This window comes from Chenopodium album, chromosome 7, assembly GCF_948465745.1.
Source record: "Chenopodium album chromosome 7, dcCheAlbu1.1, whole genome shotgun sequence".
Lineage (NCBI taxonomy): Eukaryota > Viridiplantae > Streptophyta > Magnoliopsida > Caryophyllales > Amaranthaceae > Chenopodium > Chenopodium album.
The window spans coordinates 65,976,131-65,995,355 of record NC_137840.1 but is presented as its reverse complement, the minus strand read 5'-3'; the positions used below and the strand labels follow the sequence as shown (position 1 = coordinate 65,995,355).

Genomic DNA, 19,225 nt, shown 5'->3' with positions numbered 1-19,225 from the left:
AGACCCATTCCCCTGCCCCGCCCCCGCCGTCGCCCTTCCCCCTGAACCATCATAGGCCCACCACGAAACCCCTTCCCTCCCTTCAAAATCCTTAAGAAAATCCTTCCCCACCACTTAAACTACCCATCGCCCCTCCCCTAACACTCGAAACCCTTTTTCGCTAGGTTTCCGAGAATGGGCGAGGTAGAAATTGGGGTTTTTTTGTGGCCGGGGAGGTTTTCTCTCAGGGATATCGGGGGTTTTGGGGATTTCAAGGGTTCGTGGGTTTTGGAGGGGCGGACAACGACCAGGAGTAGAGGAAAGGACGGCGACATTGCCGGCCAGTGCGGGGTGGTGGGTCTGGCCGTCGGTATTGCGGCGGGAGTGTGGTGCCGGAGGGTGGCTGGAGCTACTGGAGGTGGTGGTGGTCTTTAGTCAATTAATTGAATTTTATTTTATTTTATAATTTCTTTTTTTTTTTCTTTTTTTTTTACCAATTACGTCTTTACACGTGTCAGCTAACTTGTTATAAGAAGTTAAATAGACGGTTGGGACCATTGAAAGCAAATGGATATTAAAGTTCGGATTATTAAAAAACACTACAAAAAAAATGAGAATAGGCAACACTTAAGATTGCAACACTTACAGAAATGTTACTCTTAATAATCTAACGCAACAATACTTATTTGTTACCTTGAACTAAAGTAACAGAAAAAAAAAGTGTTGCTCTAGACTATATAAGGCAACAGGCGCTTAAAGTGTTACCTTTTTCTTGTCTAAGACAACAAATATAATAATTGTTGCATGAAAAGATAACAATAACAAAACTATTGTTTAAAAAATGTAACATTAATATCTATGTTGTCATCTATAGCAACATTTATATTAAAATGACAATATAGAGTTGGTGGGGAACTCACCTTGTGACTCAGAGGTCACAAGTTCGAGCCCTACCAACTACTAAATGCTTGGGAGTGACAACTTTTTTGAATTATCTTCTTATATGACAACATTTTTCATTTGTTGTCTTTGTTAAAGTGTTGTCTTATGTATCATTTTACCTAAGCTTTCAAAATTGTTGTCTTTGAATAAAAATGTGTTGCCTTATTAATAGACAACGGGGGCATAAATTACGCCTCATATGTGTTGTCTTAGCTACAAGGCAACACTTTTTTTATATTAGGCAATGATTTTGCATTGTTACCTTTGCTTTATTTTGTTGTAGTAAAATATTCAATAATTGGGATTATTTTGGGCGAATGGGGTAAAGTTGAGATTATTATTGTCAATTTTTCCTAAAACTTAAAACTAGTTATTAGTCCGGGCAATGCCCCGTTACATCGTATATTATAATTAAGTTTGATCAAAATTAAATAGAACGGTTAATGTTAAACAATACAGATTATAATAAAGTAAGGGAATGATGAAAAATATAATAATCTATATTATATTTTATTAATATATATATTTAAGATATATGCATGTCAAATTTAAATATGGAGGTTGTACATATGAGAAGTTTTTCATGAAAATTAAATATTATTATAGAGAATTAAAGTTATAGAGTAGTACAAAGTATTAATTAACTACACATTACTACAGAAATCAATGCAATGAGAAAAAAAAATGATACACATAGGATGATACATGACGCACATGTGACACTAAATAATAATAATTAAGGGTGACACATGGCATTAGCAGGTTGTTCCTATGAGTTTTAATAATAATATAGATACGAACTTATTCCTTATATATGTGCATTGTAGCATTAATATGGAAATAATTTATCATTATATTGTTTATGTACAATCAATTAAGATTCGATTTAACTCATTTGAACTAAGGTACTTTCCAAAAAAAATAAATTTAAGTTAAAAGAGTTGATTTATTTGTTTATAATGATAGAATTGGTAGAGATGGATTGAATTTTAAGATGATAGCAAAAAAAATTATGGGAATTTTCGTTGTGTTCACATTGATGGATGTATTGCAAAAGAGTGATGAAACTGGTTAAACTCGCCCTTTCGGGCTGTATAAAGCTAGGGAAGAGAGACGATTCAGAAAGGATGTATGAATGATTATCAGCTACCGGTGACATACAGCTCTACTTTACCTCTATTCAATTGTAAAAATGAGCTTCTAAAAGAAGGAAAAGGAAATTTAATTACAAAACTGGCTAAGCTAAACTCACCTGCTGAAGACAAATGGAGCCAGGGGCGAGATGAGAAATAAAGATTTAAAAAATAAATAAAAAAAATCAACTTTGTTACACAAGCAGGTTCACGATGATGATGTATTGATCACGTCAGTGGTTCAAACCGGAACTCGTCGTAACTTGACTTAAGAGAAGAATTCTGGAGTTGGCCAGCAGTTGCAGCATGTTTGGGCTGTTTTTGTCTATCATCGCCTTGATGAGAAGATAGCTTCTCAGAACGCAAGGGTATATCTCCCAACAGGTTTTCCGTCCTCTTCTTTACCTTTTTCTTTACACCCATATCAATCCTACCATCTATCAGAGAATTGTTCTGTGTTACCTTCACTTTCTCTTGCTTCAAACGTTCAAAATTGGGCACATTTGTCGGGGGGATTGACACAGAAGTGGCAATACTTGTGCTAACTGCAGTCGTAGTTGCAGGTGCGACACTTGTTACAGTGGAAAATCTATTTTGCTGAGTTGCAACAGCTATACTGGGATCAGAGACCATTTTCGTGTCCACAAACTGCGATTGAACAGCTGAACTAGACTCAACACGAACAGTTTCTTCTGTGTTTGCAGCTAGCACTTTCTTCCTCCTGATTTTCTCCTGGTCCTGCAGAGTACAGGAGCAGAATATTTCATTAATTCATAGTTAAAGGTCATCATCATGGCATATGGCTTCAGATTATAACTGCTCATGACTATGCAAGGTTAAACTATAAAAAAATACTTAATACATTCCCACACAGCAGCATATCGGATGAATTGAAACAAGTTTAAAGCCAATAACAAACCCACAAAATGTAAATGCACAATCTCACAATCCAAATGATGCTGATCATCTCACTATCTCAGGTATGAATTCCATGTTCAAGTAGAAACAAATAATGGTGAAATGAGGTATTCACCAAAAAACAACAAGAGAACTGAAGTAAAAGCAAAAACAAAAACACAAGGGTAATTAAATTACGCTATCACGGAGCAGAATGAATCAGTAAGGGAATGAGAGGATCACCACGAGTGATCAAAATGGAAGCTAACCTATTTCTTGTCAAAATATGAGCTATATACCCAAAACAACAAAAGCACTGAAGTAAAAGCAAAAACAAGAATGCAAGGGTAACTAAATTCAGCTAGCACGGAGCAAAATGAATCAGTAAGGGGATGAAAAGATCACCTTGAGTAATCAAAATGGAGTCTAGCCTATTTCTTTTTGGACCAAAGCTAAACGAGACTATGTGACAAAGAGCTAGTATAAGAATGGAGCATTACAAACAACAAAGTTATACAAAACAACATCAACAAAATGTTTCTCATATTTCAAGAAATACAATCATTTAACTTGGATCAGTCAAACCTCATTAGAACAATGTAAACCAATTTAAATTAAGCCATATTTGATCAAATGGATCACAATCAACTGAATAAGATCAAATTTTATTCCGTTGCATTAATTACAAGCAAATAGGGTCAAAGTAAATTAATTTAAAACATATCAAATGAACGCAATGACAAACAACAGCCTAATTGGATTAAAGTAAACTAACTTGGATCAATCAGGCAAACATTATAAATCAAAACAGTTTTTTTAACCACAACCACCCCCCCCCCCCCCCCAACAAAAATAAATAAATAAATAAATAAAAGAAGAGAGAGAGAGAGGATCAAAATCAACCATATAAGCTGAATTGGTTAACCAGATTCAAGCAGCATTTTACAGAAGAAATCAAGTACAAATGGCGAAAGGAGAGACAATGTGGAACCAGCTCAGATGATCAATACCTTTTAATGGCAATGGAGTATCTTAAAAGATGAAAATCACAATTCCTAAGAATTTACTATCATAAGGAAGTTAGCATTTAAACTTTAAATATTTAACACTTAGTTAAGAATACATGACCAGGCTAGGCTGATGCTTTAGAAACAAACAAAAAAAAAAAAAAAAAAAATTAGAAAAGGGCATCCACCACTGATTAAGAGATCCCAAAAGACAAACTAACAAGCCTATGGGGTGGGATAAAGGGAGGAGTGACACAAAAAGAGAAACCAAGGAAAAGCCCAATGCCACAATTACAAGCAGCTTTACATAGTAATTGAAATGGAATTACTATAAATAGAAATAGCAGTCCAAATTATAACAAATTGCTACTTTATTTGATGATCTCACAACATTATCCACCCAAAGGTCCATCAATACACAACGAAAGTGGCAGATCAAAACAGTAGCTAATTACACATTATCAGGACATTTCCCAAGATCATACTTGTTGAGTTGTTGGCTGGAATTCTAATTCAGAATATCAAATAAAGATTTCCATTCGATCATCATTTATGCTTTCTTTTTGTATCTACATCAAATATCCATAACAATTCGCAATCTGAATGCTTGAATTCAGACTACAAATACAGCCCAGCATGAGAAATAAGTAAACTAGTTCACCACACACAAAACCATATATCCCTAGTACAATGGCACGGGAATATACATGTAGTAAAAATAAAAATACCTAAACAAACATTTATATAGAAAGGAAAATACAATAGCCTCTTACAGCTGGCACTTATACAAGTGTAAAACCTGATTTTTGTGAGGAAATGAAAACTTGAGACAACTAAGTCTTCCTTTATACTAACTAAAATAAATATAAATAAATAAATAAATTACCAAAACAAAGATTAGAACATTAACAACACATCAGATAGGTGATCATAAAGTCATAATAAGCGAAAAGAATGATATTAAGTGAAATTTTGAAAAGATTGTATTGTCCTAACGTATAGTGTTCATAGTAATGCAAACCCATCCCCAAACTAGTGTTCATAGTAATTGGATGGTAACGGAAAAAATTATGGAAAAAGAAATAAATTGGAATACACTAGAATTACCATGTCATAGATATACGACTTTCCTTACAAATATGCTAACAAATTCATTGTTAACTAATGTATTGCCACATACCAAACAAGGTATAAGGACTAAAGGGAGATTCTCAGCAGTCCAAAAAAAACATTATCAAGAATTATTGGCTTTATTGCCACATACCAAACAAGGTATACGGACTAAAGGGAGATTCTCGGCAGTCCAAAAAAAAAGGGAAATATATTTCTACTTAAGATTATTTTTGAGCAAAGTACTAATGCTCCACATCAATCCAAGCACCTGAAAACACCCTTGTACCCCAGATATGAAATGGCACACATTAATTTAAGAAGAGGACATAAGTTCCAGAAAATAAACATGTCCAATATCAAATAAACCCCTGAACCCGATTCTAGGCCCCATTAAATAGAAAAAATTGCCAGATCTCTGGTCCTAGCAAAAATGCACGTATGTTATTATGCATGTACGTTATTAGTTAACATACAAGTGAACATCAGAACACTAATATTTTACTAGAATGCATACCAATGTTTTTTTTTTTTTTGAGGAAATGCATACCAGTGTTTACAAGAATGCGTAACAATAATTTACATATCATGCGAGTTTTAAAAACCTAACAGATCAAGCAAAATCATATATAAATGCAAAGTATTCTGTAGACTTTGTAAATTCAGCAATAAATATACGAGTCACGTAATAATTAAACATAAGAGTTCCTATGTTGGACCCTCGACACTCGAACATGGGTATGACACTTGGATATTTCACTTTTGGTTCAAAACTATGAATTTTTTTTTTACAAAATAGCCGAGTCGGACGCTTGGAGACATACCCGTGTCGGACAAGGGTACCTGAGTCCATGTAACATAGCATAAGACGCAAGAATGACCCTATATAATTCCTTACACTTCCAATAAAACATTTTAGTAACAAATTTGGTATGTTATCTTTTCATTTAGGGGCAACTTTCTATATAACAAAATTCCTTAGAATAATACCCTTAATCAACTTAACAGTCATTTTTGTCTCACATTAGTTAACAGTAAGCAGCACATACACCTTTTGTGGCAATTCTCCAAAATGGAAACTCTCCTAGATTAGCTAATAATAGCCAAGTACCATGGACAGCGGTGAAGAAAAAAAAAAAGGAACAAATCCTGAATGGAGACTCAAAAAAAGAACTAAAAGTGCAGAAACTACCACATCAAAAGCATAATAAAGGGATCACTAAGTATTTTGTGTCCATGCTACTTAAAAGTTTGAACCACTTAAACTTCTAGGCTTCTTGCCATCACTCATTTTGTTAAGCATTGTTGTCTTTTCCTTTTTTGTACACGGAATGGGGAGAGGCAAGCTTAGCACATCAATAATGACTTTTTATCTTTAAAGCACTTTATTGAGATACTCTAGAAATTGAAGTAGAATGATATCTAAAGACAGCAATTGCTAGATATAAAAAGGCCAAACTATCATAGCTGCATCATTGAAGCGGCAGTCTTCAAAACAGCTTCCAAATCAATGTTAGATAAGGTAAATACGAATGTGATCGGTTGGAGAAAAATACATAAATAATTTCGGTAGTAGGGACTAAGAAGTAAGAACTAATCAAAACAAGACCATGGTCCTTGCCCATAAAGATCACAGCCATCTACAAGATCTACCACCAATCATGTGGTCAGAAGAGTTTGAACCTAAAAAAGATCAAGCCAATTCCAAGAAAGTGTAGATCTTAAATTCATACTCTTACCATATCAGATAAATCACAGCATTTACCTTTATCAATCGCTTCTGATTGACTACAACACTTCATCATTGGGAAAGGACCCAGTAATATTAAATAGCTCCTAGCTTCACTATACATTATAAAATCCTACTCTCATTTTCACACAATATAAAGGCGGGTACTAGCCAGGAGAAACGGGTAGCTCCTGGACACTACCTGGTTGCGAGTCGGTGCGACAGGTGAATGGCCAACCAAAGGAGTCACATTCGAGCAAAAGAACGGGACTTTCGCATGCAGTACACAGAAGGTGGCTCCATACTAGTAAAAAATACCTTTATAGAGCAGAAAAGCAAGGGAAAAGCAAGCTTATACTTTAACATGAGTAAGAGTCAGCCTGGCCCGGGTTAACTCACTTGAAGGAAAATGGTAGATACACAGCTTTGGGAGGGGAAACTGATCCCATTTTTCGGCGTGCCACGCCGCGCCGATAATCAGACCATTACCCACCTAGCCCTCTAAAATTGCTCCACCAACTCAAATTTATATTATCAAGTCCCAATATCCCTTTTCACGCCATATAAATGCTCTGATAATCCCACTTTATTTTATAAAGTCAGAACTCATTCCCACAACCTATATTGTCTTAAAGTCTTGACTATGTGCAATACTTAGTGCCATGAGCTAATGACTGATCCAAAGTAAAGGGAGTACAAGGTTTGTTTACACTCTCTTGGTTTTCATTCTCTTCATCAGTAGGCCGCTCAAAAGGAACTTCACAAAAGATCCTAGAAAGAACAGCATTACAGATGAAGAGAGGGAGCAAAATAGTTCAGGAAGTAATATTTGATAAAGTGATATAAAAATAACCTAATGAAAAGAAGTAATTGACTGTTATACAAGTAGAACTCCTCCTTTCTCCAACCCCAATAAATCAAACTCATAAATAAAGTAAAATCACGATAAATAATAACACTAGAGAAAGAAAAATGATTTGACAAATTGCACTTTGTTAAAGCTACCCTGATATTGAAAAATCATCACAGAAAAGATTACTAGATCAAACTTTAAATAAGATTATCACAAACAGCTACCATAGGAAAACAAAATCAAGCAGAACAAAAAAGAAGAGATGAAGACCTTATCACATAAAGAATAAACACAGCAAACCCTGAGAGTAGCATGAAGACAAATTATGTCTAAGTAAAAGTTCAGGCAATAAGAGTTTCAAATGGAAAAGACACCTAGGACAATCTTCTAGGCAAGCCAAAAAGAACAAAGAAAAAAATGTATCTAAACTACAGAGGTCAAGAACCTTGTTTCAAATAGCACAACCATGCTGTGATTGCTATCAATTAAAATTCCACACATGAACTGATTAACATGTACCATGTAGTCTCTAACCCCACATCACCACTAAACTGAAAATAATATGCCCTGTGTAAGTGAAAAAAAAACAATAGACACTACTGTCCACACCAGAAAACAAGCAAATAGAAGACCATAAGAAACAACAGATTGTAGTAAGCAACCCTTGCTGACATCCAAAGCTCAGTAGATGTACATATAATACTCAGAGATCATCCCCACCTTATTCTTCTCATTCAGTGCCCTCTTCCGTTCTTTTGCTCGACAGATAGCACGCTTGATCCCATGATTGTCCATGACTCCTTTAGGCCATAGTTCAGCAAGCTAAATAATGAAACAATGAATATCAATTTATCTTTTAAAAAAAAAAAAGAAAAAGATGCAATGCAAGTAATGCCACTGAAACAAACAACAGAATAAAGTAAAGAGTAACAAAAGTCATGACTATGAAGTGTTTCTGCAGAAAACAGGTAGATGCCACAATTGACTAGCAATTGAAAAGCGAAATTCAAAAAGCAATGAACAACTAAGAACTAAGTCAACAAACACCTAGAAACATTGAAATAAGCTAATCTCTCAAATCCCAGATTGCCAAGAGCAGCAATATGTAAAATTTGGAAACGGTGCCATAGCACCATTACTTCAGAAATATCTCTAAGACAAATCTCCAATGGTTAACAAAAAAGAAAATTTATATTGTGAGCAAGCACTCTATATAAATGGCCCAGCTACATCAGATTATGAATCAAATTAGAAAAAAAGTTTGGTTCCTTCATGCATATCAGCTAACTCAGGGAACACCTAAGGTCCTAAGTTGGTAAAGCTCAGCTCAGGCATATTGCAATACAAAACATTAAACAGTACTCCATCCATTTTAAGCGCCTCCAAGGCTTATAAATAAAAGCTTTATTGCATCACTTTCCAATACTGGCTGTTTTTTTAAGTGCATCACTTCTTTTTTTTAGACATCCTTATTTTTTATTATATCTTTCTCCTCAAATGGTCCCCACTCTTAAAACTTTTTTTTAATTAGTTCCCTCCTCTCACATCCCTGGAGTATAACTTTTAATTCCACCAGAGACCCCACATAACAATATTTTACTCCATTCAACTTACTTTCCTAAGACTATATGCCGGTCGAACCGATGCACTCTAAAAAAAAAAAAGTAATATTTAATTGTTCAAGAATAAGTGGTTATTAATGTATTAGTGATAGTACCTATTAAATTAAACAAGTGACCGGCTTTCTAAATCAAGGAAGGGGGAAAAAAGACTAGAAAAAAATACACAGAGATAGGCAAGCTGTTGGTCATATCAGCATTGCCTTTAGTAATGCTGGCAACACTCCTAGAATACTGTGATGCTCAAACCGAGAATTTATCACATAAGATTTGAAAAAGCTTGATGGACTATATCACTTCAACAACTCAACAAGTTTAGCAAGAGCAGCCGATTAAAAAGATCAATGGACTATCAAGTTAGAATATATTGCATGCATATTTATTGTCTAATTTTTCTCTAGAGTGATGATACAGGCTCCTTGGTATACAAGAATCACCAGGTAAGAACATATTGCACCATTGAAGAAATAATAACTCATACATGACATGACCAAGAATGCTCAATAGAAAAAACAAATTAAAAAGGAAAGCGGAGCCATAGAGGAGAGCAATAGCATGCTACAAACGGACAGCAATGAAATAGTAGCATACCTCAGCATATAATTTTCTGACTTGAGGAGTTGCATCTTCATCAAGTCCCTGATTAAAGAAAAAAAATGACTTATCCTAGATTAAAAACTATAAAAGAAAATCGTTCATTTTTATAATTTATTATTTTTTTTGGGTATATATTTGCTTAAATGAAATTTAGTATTGATGGTCATACATCAACGAAAATATCATAGAGATCACAAATCTTATCCTCCAATGTAGCATCCATACAAATCTGCCCTTTTCCTGTCTTTTCTAAAAGACCACCCTCTTGAAATTCACCCGATCCTCCACCTTGTTGTTCAGCTGCCTGCAAATAGGTGCAACATTGGTAAATTCAGATTATACCCTCTGCAAAGAGCATAGCTCCTAATCTCTAACTATTAATAGCTCCTAATCTCTAACTATTAATCCTCTTAAACTCTTCTGAATGTTTTTTTTTAAACAAGACAAATGTAATGAGCTACAGGAAGTAATCATGTTCTTTCAAAGTATTAGACCAAGATCATTGCAAGTATTTCAGAAACAGACCTATTCCTACAGGCATCTTTCCCTACCCAGGACCCTGCCCTCAGCAGGATCTTCAATACAACACTTTGTTGTATCAGTTACCATAAAGCAGATAAACATATACTACATTGGATCTTAACTTTGACTTACCTCAACAAATCATTGCATCAGCAACATGAATATTATTGGTATCAGACATGTATATCACAGATCCAAACCCAGTATATCACAGCAGCATATGGAATCTGAGCTCTTAACTCATCTAAATCCAAAATTCTTTAACAAATTTTCAAATAACTATCCTTTTTAAAGAATAAGAACAGATCTCTTTCTCAGGTTTGGAAAACACGGACACATTAATCTATTAAAGCTACTAATCCACCAGGTAGTAAAGCCTATAATTTTACACACCCGATTACCCGAAGCAGAAGAGGGAGATTACAGGAGAAGTTTATGTATTACTACAGATTTAATAGAATATGTTTATTCGAAAGGCAACAGCCTTCCACAAAAGCCTTAGATAGTTATCCTTTTAAATGATAAAGAACAATCCCCGTTTTTAGGTTTGACAAACACCAACACATTAATCAATAACAGTTACCAGTACACCAGGTCATAGAAACTATAGTCCTACACAGAACACACCAAACAAAATAGGAAGACTACAGAAGAAAAGTTTCATCTATATCTTACAAATTTATTAGATATGTGCACCAAAAGAGCATGTTTATTAGATGTTTTCAAAAGGAGCAACAACTTTCCACAAAAACCTTAGATAGTTATCCTTATAAAAGAAAAGGAACAAATCACTATCTTAGGTTTGGCAAACAGCCAAACACCAACACTTTAATCTATTAAAGCTACTAGTCCACCAGGTCATAAAGCTTATAGTCCTACAAACTCAGAACAGAATAGGAAGCTTACAGAAGAAAGTATTATTTAAATCTTACAAAGAAAATACTTTCTAAAGGTACAACGGCCTTCCACAAAAATCTATTTAAGAGATAACATAAAAGTGCATGGATGTGCGTACCTTAGACATCAGGGACGGAATACGAGTTTTAATCATTTCAACAACCTCCTTCTTTGTTTGTTGGAACTTGTCATCTTTCTCTTGTTTCGCAGACAAGCTCATGGTCATCATTAGTTTTAGGTGCCTCTGTCAATTAATACAAAAGAGATATTTTAAAATGATATAAAACCACTGCACATTAAACTCAAGCTCATTCAACTATAACTAAGAAGTAACCAATCAGATACATCCATCAGCAGCAAGAAGACCAATAACTAAGAGATAACCAACCAGTTTTCTATCTTATCCAAGATGACAGATCATAATATCAGCTGTAAGCAGATAGTTATAATATGTCACAATTGTTCACAAATAGTGAAACCCTCACAGTTCTATTATCATAAAACAGAACAGCAGTAAGAATCACACTTGGTAAAATTTTCATCACATAAGAAGAAGAATACTAGAAGAGGAAGCATCTTGAACATGTCAAATGGAGATTGCAGCTTGGGTAGCTTATAACGTCTCATCAACAAACATGTCAAAGCTCAGATCAGTAACTACTATTGAACAGTTACCTTTAAGGTTCTGAGCTGAATTAAATGCCCCAAACTATCCATAAGACGGTTCAGGAGTTCCTTTGACACCTTACCATTGTTTGCATGCTGCAAAACCATGAGCAGATTGCTTTAGTTTTTATATACAAAGATGTAAGAAAAATAAAGATCAAAACCAGAAGATATACAAAAAGAGGTTCCAATCCAGATTATGTTCACATACAGCAAGTCTAGAGACTTTGGCAAGCCGCTGCTTGATTTCTCGAGGCAATCTTCTTTTGACAGACTGCCCTGATGAGTCAGCATCTTGAGCATCTGGAGCTGGTGGTCTCGCTGCAAGGTTGGAGAAACAAAATTACAATAGGGCCTATAAAAAAGATACAGCAATTGTTATCAGATATCAGTATCGATGAACCAATGCCAAGAAAGCATGCTCCTCACATTCTGCAACTGCCTTTTCCAGTTCTCTGACGGCCTTCTCCAACACATTAGCTTTGGGCTTAACACTAGAACCTTCCTTTTTATGCAAAACAGAATTTTTCTGCATATGAAAAATCAAGTCAAAATACTGATTACTGCAAAAACATACATAGCAATCCAAAGAACCTGCAGTTTTGTGCAATGCATAAACCACCTAAGGAGAAAAGGGAGAAAGCCTATATGTAATAATAGAAAAGAACTTTAAACCAAAAGGCAAGAATTGGATGAAGTGACAGGAGTAATCTAGCCATCAGAAAAGTCAATGCACTCTTATAGTCTTATGTAAGCCCTTAATTGATGCGGTCATTACTACAATCTTTTCATCAAGGATAGATTGACCAGAAGTCCAACTCCAGAACCAGGATTATGGAATGAATTTAACAGGCATAAACAACTAGGGGGAAAAAATCTATAACAAGAAAAGTCAATAGTTAATGTAAATGTGCGGAAACAGAATTTTTTGGTAAACACCATCTATAAGACAACTGAAAACAGAGCATCATTGAGAAAATAAAATATAATTAAAACCCATTAACCAGTGTTTTATAAGGCATGAAGTGCACAGAGGTGACAAGGTTCCAAAAGCTAAGCATAAGGTGAGAGGCATATGTATGCGACTAGACAAAGCAAGGCAAATGTTTCCTATGTAAAAATGTATAGTTACAATGATCCTACACAGAATGTTTGACACATTTTAGAACTAATAAGTTATAAAATCACTGGATACTAACACAGCTGTGTCATAACATCATAGCAGTAAATAATATAAACTACAGGATTTGCAAGCCTTTTCACACTGCCGTTAGCCATCACACATTGCATAGAGCTCCAAACAGATGGACATTAATGACGATTATGCATCATTGAAAGCTACCAAAGAAGGAAGGCAGCGAAACAAATACAGAAACGGTAAACTCAGGTTAAATGATTAACATTAATAGTGTTCGGAAACTTTATAAATGTGTAAATCTATGGAAAAGTAAAAGTACGGAAATATGTAGAAAAGCAAACATTTTAGATAACAAGTTTTATTTGTTTGGCAACTGAAATTAAAGGAAATGTTTACTTAGCTTTCTTTGTGTGGTTTGTTTGATGAGGGAAAATATTGACATTGCAAGTAAAACCACGAGTATTATAAGTTTCCACAGTTTTCAATAATGTTTCCATCGATTTTGAAAAGAACACTATATTACCCATTTCTAACAATAAGATTTCCACAGTTCTACATTTATACTTTTTATTGTTTTCTCAACCCATAAACAAACATGGTAAAATTGAAGAATCCATATATTTATACACCTTTAGTTAGTCTTAACTATTAATGCCAAGTTCACAAACATAGTATGATTGCATCTCCCAAAATTTACGGCAAAAGCAGACCAATTACAACCCCTCTTAGAGGAAGGAGAAATCATCAAGAAAGCAGACGAAAAACTCTACAGTCAAGTCACATAGGACAAGATAATTTACTCATAGATACACAGACAAAAGGATTGGAATTAATTAACTATGGCAGTTACTTTTGAGCTTACAAAGAAAACTCATTAATATTTATCGTATTCATCCTTTATTTATGACATACTATAAGTACCCCATCCATCCTAGAATATAAAACATCTTTCTTTTAAAACTCACACACACACACACACACAAGCATGACCCTATAACTAGAACAAAGGGAGTAAATAAATACAACCAAGAGTTATTTTATAGAGGTTGTAACGATACCATTACAAAGCCAACAACAATACATATTGCTGTTGTGTACACACAAAATGTATGACTCTTGAGTTTTGACTTTTACTTAACAAAGATAATAGCCTTATTTGTGTTCTTAACAAATTTAATAGAGAATATGACAAGGAAATGCAATACAAAACTTCAGAGAGAAAATAATGCCAAATTCTGCAAATCAGATGTCATTATGACATACTTTCAAGCTTACAAAATGAACTCAGAAGGCAACAAAATGTAAGCAACATCTTAAATCACAAGAGTAGAGCCCATCAAAGTAAAGGGCATCTGCTTACCATAGGCTGTATAGTCTGCTTATTGTCAGGAAGATTAAGGTCTATCCTTTCACGCATGCCACTCTTATCCTTTGGCTGTGCAGCTAAATCAGATTCCTCAACATGGTTTGGCTTAAGGGATTGACTTTTATGTATAAATTCGGATTTATCGCCATTTTCGCTAGCCTCTCTCAGCTTGCCACTAGAATTTTTTCCCATTATCCCAGTCTTTTGCTTGTCACTGTTCTCTGCTAAAGCTGATGATGTATCACCATGTGAAGTCCTCAAAGATGCATAAGGATCAAACAAAGATTTACTGTCAGCAGTGTTTTTCAGAATGTTCTGAAATTTCATGTCTTCAGAGCTCTTCAATGAAGGACATTGCGATGTAGGCAAAACGCCCTTGTCAGCTGATGAGGCAGACTTGCCAGCACCCTTTTTACCCACTTTCATGGGCTTAATGGCACCCTGACCATCATGATTATCCCCAGGAGCCTTTGCTACTTCCTTCCTCCTCCTCTTCTTTGGCTGCTGACTAACTGATTCCACTGGCTCAATTCTAGGTTAAAGGAAGAAACATCAAATAAAAATATGAAATATTAGGCCATACTTAGAAGTTGAGTCAGTGTAATTTTAGGTAAGAAAACAAAATAGATAGAGATTTCCAATTTGAAGAAAAAAAGGAACTTCAAATCTTAAACAAGGGAAGAGCAGTTACTTTTCTTTTGAAGATGATAAAATCTTAAAAAATTAAAAATTATATATAAAAACAGAGACTTTTTTTTGGACAAAGAGAGGGGGGAGGGAGATTGGCTAAGAGAAACATTTAACAAGGGCACAGCCGCACAACAAACAAAAGCTATAACAAAAGGGCTCCAAATGTCCAACAAAATTCTTTCAACTTAACAATTATGATGAAAAAAAAAAAATCATATTTTTCTGTTATACTCTCAGCAGGAGCACAGTCAGAGCATAAAGACAATACAATGAATGGTAAACAATTAAGTACTTACACTTTCTCCAGTGTACCCCGATTCACAAAGTAACCATCATGCTTAGTCTTTGACTTGTCAACTTCGAAGTACTCATCCTGAACAATAATATGGACAAGCAGATTTAATTCATATAAAGATATAACCACTGCCAACAGTGATCGTCAAAATTTTGATCTCAAATTAAGTCATAGCAGAGGCAAACAACTCCAAAGTTCAAAGGCAAACAAACTAAAAGGACAGAAACAAAGCCAAATGTCTCCACACAATTCAGTACAGATACAAGTACCAACCAGTTCAGCATCATCAATAAATGAATCTTCGGTATCATATTGATCGTCATCTGGAATGTCATCAAGATCTTCATCATCACTATCCTTGCCCTGAGAAGGTAAGTTCAACCGTTAAAAAAAATTAAAAAAATAAAAAAAACAGAAACAACCTTCAAGACAAAGGACCAACTAGCCTGTTATTAGTTTTTGACAAAGAGGAGAAAATTTCCAAGAAAACACTTAACATGAAAGCCTATCACCCCATTAATCAATAAAATGTTCTCACCGTATACAGACGCTCAATCTTCTCAATAACGGCACTGAAACGATTAGGAGCAGGTGCATCATTCATATCATTTGCAGCAGGTTGTCCCTACAATTGTGAGAAGCAAACAACATCTTAACATATGTTACTACTTAAATCTCTAAATTTCAACAAAGAAGATAAACTCCCAGAATCTATTTACTCTTGGCTAAATAAAAATAGGAACTACGACAAATCAGCACGGAGAAAAGAAATCTTTCCAAAGTAAATAACCAAGTAATTAAGCCAAAATTAAAGTGCAATGTTTCAACATGAAGGGTCAATATCCTCACATCCAAAAGCTGTTCTTATTTATTTTCAAAGATCAAGGAGCATACTTTTTCAATCAAAACCTCAACACATCATTTGCACACAATCAAATACAAATGATTGACTATATAATGTCTACTCGAGGAATATGTAGAAGAACATGAACACAATGAACTAAAGCAAATCTAGCTACGGTTACTGTGATGACTGATAGGGCAAAATAAAAAGTAATATCCCAAAAACTCTTTGATCTATCTAAACAAAAGGGAGAAAATATCATTAATGTCAGATGATAAATGACCCTGTTTTATAAGAATGGAGGCCTCTACCCCCACCCCCCCCCCCCCTCTTCTTCCGTTTTGGTGATATAAACATGCCACACTTGTCAGCTGAAAAATTAAAGTCAAAAATAGCTAATCGAATGAATTGAAGATCAACAATAAACAATGTACTATGTAATTAACACACATCCAACAACAGATCACACTTAGATATACTTGCACTATAATTCAAGTGATTTCAAATAAATACAAGCGGAAATCCTAATATTAAACCCAACACTGGCTACTCGGCTAATACAAACAGCTCAAGAATAATGAACTCAACAAAATATGCCTAATTTAAAATTCGATCACAATCCAGTATCACTATATCTCTAATCGTTTACATCTCGCAAAAACTGAATTCAATTGCCAATTAACATTAGTCTACAATAATAACCAACACAAACAACAATCTGAAATTCATTGCTCGAAACCTTTGAAAACAACAATCAACAAAAACACATAAAACTAACTTCAATTGAGCAACATTACACGGCATTCTAATTTCTAATCCAAATAAAATAAAATAAAACGAAATCAAACTCCCAACACTGGAAATTCACAAGACTAATAACACAACAATGCTAATTATACCGGAGCAAGGCGAGACTCGAGCGCGGTAAGCGAATTATTCGGTCCCGTAGGAGCGGCAACAGCAGCCGCGGTAGCGGCAACCGCACCACTCGCAGCAGCCGCTACCGCAGCGACAGGAACGGTAGCAGCAGCAGGAGCAGCAGCGGTAGCGGCAGCGGCGGAAGAAGAGGAACCATCAGTCTTAGCAGCATCTTTCATAAGCTTCTTCCATGAAACAATGGTAGTCTCACCAGGTCTCAGCTCCACCGTAAACCTAGTCCGGTCACCGATTTTCGCGCACGCCGACGGCCCTCTCGACGCCGAATTCGACGATTCTCCGGCAATTCCTCCTTCCACCATTTATAAACCCTAGAATTCACCACTCCAAATCAAACCGAAGAATCAAAACCGAGGAAATCGAAATCGAAACCGAAGAAGATCGAATTGGTTGAAGAATGAAGAACAAAGGAAGAAGAGAGAGGAGAGAGAAAATGGAAGAAGGTAACAATGGCGGGATATACGAAACGTTTCGAAGAAGAAAAAAAAAAGAGGTTTTTTTTATTTATTTTTTAACCGGGAAGAAACGTTGTTGTTGTCATCTTCATCCTTCTTCCGTTCGATGGCTGCGCTTTACCATACTGTGTGTGAGTTTTTTCTTTCCTCTCTCTTAATCTTCTTCTCAAATCTAATTTTTTGTTTGTGTTTTTTTTTTTTTTTTACCCAAAAAAATTTTGATGCAAAAATATGAGTGAAGAGAAATTGAGATTTGGAAGAAGAAAGAAAGAAAGAAAAATAATAGTATTTTTTGGGGTAATTTGGGATTTGATTAATGGGGTTAATCAAAGAAGATTAGGGGAGAATTTGGATTATGGAACATGGTTTTTGGTTAAAGAGGTTTTAGGGTAAAAGTTATGGGTCAATGTGATGATAGCAAAAGGGAGAGGAGTGATGAAAGGCTAATTTTGTGGCAATGCATAAGAATAGAATATAGAGTATCTTACCACTTCATTTTGGTTTTGGATCATTTGGTGTCCATTAATATCTAATCACAATTTTTATTACTTGTTTGTATAAAATGTCTTTTTCAAAAAAAAATTCTTTAATACTCCATCCGTTTTTAAATACTCCATCCGTTTTTATATTTTGCACTATTCAGTTGTGCTACTTTGACTAAAGTTTGTGATTTATAAATAAGAAAAATATAGTCTTGTGGGTACTTGTTAGAATCATCTCAATGAATAGATTATTAATTTTTAATTTTTAGAATCTATACTTATTGATAACTAAAGATATTGTTGGTAAAAAAAAAGCATCGGTATACGTGTCCAGGAGAAATGGAGCAAGTATTTAAAAACAAAGGGAGTACTTTATGTCAAAATTATGTGTGTGTGTTTTTTTTTTTTTTTTTGCTTTGCTATCCAAGGTTATTGAGCTTGTTTTTATTAAACGGTTTTATTAGTCGGTTTTATTTAACAGATTTATTTGAAGGTTTTTTATCCATTAGTTTTCTTAGATATATAATTTTAACCTTTGAGGGTATTTTGGAGTATTATTAAGCTATTTAGAATTTTTTTGTAACTCTTTCACGTTTCACATTGTGATTAATATATCTTAACTTTTATTATTATTATTTTTTTTAAATAACTTTAATTATTCCTTGTTTATTTAATATCTTTTATGATCACAAATTGAAATCTATCTAATCCAAATTTTGCCAACTTTTTCTTACAAAATTGAACTGTATTTTATCCAAATCCACCACTTTAAAAAGGGTTGAAAAAAAAAATCAACAATAAAAAGAAACTAAAGATGTAGTTCTACATTGGAATTTTAAGTTTTACACTATACCAATTGAAAAGGAATAAAATACAGCAAAAAAATCAACCATAGAAAGAAACTATCAATTACATCACATTGGATCCTTTGAAATGTATTATTACCCTAAGTAAAGATTATTATTGTTTTTAAAAGATTATTATCTTATTATATGTAAAATGTAGTTACTAAAAATTTGAGTGAAGTCACAAATCTTATTTTTGTTGGAGCGACTTATTTTGTTCATA

The 19,225-nt window shown here is 34.4% G+C and overlaps 1 protein-coding gene across 1 annotated transcript; it reads right to left on the bottom strand.

Moving 5' to 3' along the window:
• Nucleotides 1-2,051: 2,051 nt before the first annotated feature.
• On the bottom strand, nucleotides 2,052-17,887 carry LOC145639215 (ubinuclein-1-like). The gene is made up of 13 exons (XM_081690390.1): nucleotides 17,184-17,887; nucleotides 15,979-16,065; nucleotides 15,714-15,803; nucleotides 15,442-15,518; nucleotides 14,450-14,987; nucleotides 12,381-12,480; nucleotides 12,163-12,272; nucleotides 11,961-12,047; nucleotides 11,404-11,529; nucleotides 10,036-10,170; nucleotides 9,861-9,908; nucleotides 8,371-8,472; nucleotides 2,052-2,792 (listed from the first exon to the last, which is right to left on the bottom strand). The coding sequence occupies exons 1-13, from the start codon at nucleotides 17,520-17,522 to the stop codon at nucleotides 2,283-2,285; spliced, it is 2,349 nt and encodes a 782-aa protein (XP_081546516.1). The 5' UTR covers nucleotides 17,523-17,887; the 3' UTR covers nucleotides 2,052-2,282.
• Nucleotides 17,888-19,225: the final 1,338 nt, after the last annotated feature.